The 2691-nt window shown below is 43.9% G+C and overlaps 1 protein-coding gene across 1 annotated transcript; it reads right to left on the bottom strand.

Annotated features, from left to right (window-relative positions):
* Nucleotides 1-207: 207 nt before the first annotated feature.
* LOC101341630 (olfactory receptor 10G2-like) lies at nt 208-1163 on the bottom strand. The gene is given in 2 exon segments (XM_012559572.1): nt 208-293; nt 296-1163. Coding segments are annotated over 2 exon segments (954 nt in total).
* Nucleotides 1164-2691: the final 1528 nt, after the last annotated feature.

Below are 2691 nucleotides of genomic sequence, written 5' to 3'. Positions count from 1 at the left end.
GAATGTGCTTTTTCCTGAGAGGCAAGTCAGAAAAGTGTAAAACAGTTCTGGCCAATTTAATTGAACATAGCACCAGAAGTTTCCTCCCAGTAGAATTACCTTCAATTCAGTTTAAATCAACATTGATTTATTTGAACCTTTGCCACATGCAGGGGTAACTGAAAAGGGTGGGAGCAGTGATGATACAGGTGGATCCTGAGCTTCTGGTTACTTATTTTCATTTGCAGCTCCTTGACCTGCTGTTAGCCTCTTCAGAGCAGACTTCACATCCTGGTTCCTCAGAGTATAGATAAGGGGTTCAGTAATGGAGTGACAACAGCGTAAAACACAACCACTGCTCCATCCAGGGGACCCTTGGAGCCAGGCCTGAGGCAGATGAAAATACAGGGTACATAGTAGACAGTGACCACAGTTAGGTGGGAGCCACACGTGGAGAAGGCCCTGCGCCGCCCATCGGCGGTGTGTATCTTCAGGATGGCATGGACTCTGTTGGCATAGGAGAGCAGAATTAACATAAAGCAGCTAGCGGCCACTACTCCAATGTCCACAAAGGTCACGAGCTGGTTGATAGTTGTGTCAGCAAAGGCCAGTCTCAACACTGCTGGGATGTCACAGAAAAAGTAATCCACCTCGTTGGGCCCACAGTAGGGCAGATGGAAGGTCAGGGTGGCCTGGATAGACCCATGGATGGAGTCAGCTACCCAAGCTCCAGCCACAAGGATAGTGCATAATCTCCCATTCATGAGCACAGGGTAGTTCAGGGGCTGGCATATTGCCAGGTACCTGTCCTAGGCCATCAAAGTGTAGAGGAAGCACTGGGTGCTACCCAGGAAGTGAAAGTCATATAGCTGAGCCGTACAGCCACCAAATGGGATAGCCTTGCTGGCAGGAGTGAAGTTTAGAATAATACGAGGGACAATGACTGAGGAGAGCCACATGTCCAGGAATGAGAGCACGCCCAGAAGGATGTACATGGGGCGTGCATGGAGCTTTGGGTGAGCCCACACGGTGAGCAGAATGAGCAGGTTCCCCAGTTGAGTCAGGATGTAAATGATGACGAAGATCAGGAAGAGGAGGATCCTCAGCTTTGGGGGGAGAGACAAATCCAGGAGAATGAAATCTGTCACCACAGTGTCCAGGGATATATTGTTAGTCTTGCCCATGCTTTTCTGGGGTCTGCTAAGATGAATGCTGAAATCAGACAAGAGGAACACAATCCAGTGAGGTGGTGTCTTAGTTATCTGGTGCGGCTATAACAGAAATAAAACAAGTAGATAGCTTTAATAAACAGAAATTTATTTTATCACAGTTTAGGAAGCTAGAAGTCTGAATTTAGAGGGCCGGCTCGAGGGGAAGTCTTTCTCTCTCTGTCAGCTCTGGAGGAAAATCCTTGTCTCTTCAGCTTCTCTTCCTGGTTCATTGGAGATCTCCATATGCCTTGGCATCTTACTCCATCTGTCTCTCTGCTTACTTGTTTAATCTCTTTTTATATTTCAAAAGAGGTGGACTCAAGATACACCCTACACTAATCCTTCCTGATTAACATAACAAAGACAACCCATTCCCAAATGTGATTATGACCACAGGCATAACCTGTTGCCATCAAGTTGATTCCTACTCATAGCAACCCTATAGGACAGAGTAGAACTGCCCCATAGGGTTTCCAAGGAGGGCCTGGTGGATTTGAACTGCTGACCTTTTGGATAGCAGCTGTAGCTCTTAATCTCTACCCTACCAGGGTTAACTACAGACATGGAGGTTAGGATTTACAACACATATTTTAGGAGACATCACTCACTCCATAACCGGTGGTAAGAGAATGTTTTTTGTCTGATTACCAGAGCCTAAGAGATAAATAGAGGACATCAATATTTTAAGTAAAGAAAGCATTTGCTATCAATCATCTTGGGAAGACAAGTTCTCAGAAGCTTGTTAGTTTTTTAAATGTCCTGAAATGCTCCTTCTATGGGAGACACTACATGCAAATAGTGGAAGTCGAGGAACAGGGTTGTGTCTGAATGATAGTGTAAGTGCATATGATGAGCCTATGCCCCCAAAGGGACTACGGAAAAGTGGATTTTGGTGATATGGAGCAGTGTGGAATAATTATTCCACAAATGTCATCCTATTGTTGTGCTCTGACTTAATATCTTTGAAATGTTTCTTTTCACCACCTACAAGAACCTTTGAGATATGGCCCTTGAATATCTCAATAGTCTTCTTTCCTTCAGTTTCCTACTTCCTTCTGGACCTATGTGTATCCTGATACATCTGGTTAGTATCTCTTCATTCTTCAGGATCCAGTTTGGTGGTCACCTCCTTTGGAAAGAGTTTGCCTCCCCTAGAGTGCAATCTTCTGGGAGAGAAGAGCTTATATTATAAAAGGTGGTTGCAGTACCTTATGACAAGAGCAATTTACTTAAATGTTTATTGGTTTCTTATACTATTGCAGGCATTAGTGAGCTGAAATGGACTGGTATTGGCCATTTTGAATCAGACAATCATATGGTCTACTACACCAGGAATGACAAATTAAAGAGGAACAGTGTTGCATTCATCGTCAAAAAGAACATTTTAAGATCTATCCTGAAATAAACGCTGTCAGTGATAGGATAGTACCTATACACCTACAAGGAAAACCAGTTAATATGACTATTACTCAAATTTATGCACCAACCACTAATGCCAAAG

Source organism: Trichechus manatus, unplaced genomic scaffold (genome assembly GCF_000243295.1).
Source record: "Trichechus manatus latirostris isolate Lorelei unplaced genomic scaffold, TriManLat1.0 scaffold00273, whole genome shotgun sequence".
NCBI classification, from domain to species: domain Eukaryota; kingdom Metazoa; phylum Chordata; class Mammalia; order Sirenia; family Trichechidae; genus Trichechus; species Trichechus manatus.
The sequence above is the reverse complement of the archived record's forward strand: the minus strand, read 5'-3'. Positions and strand labels throughout refer to the sequence as shown.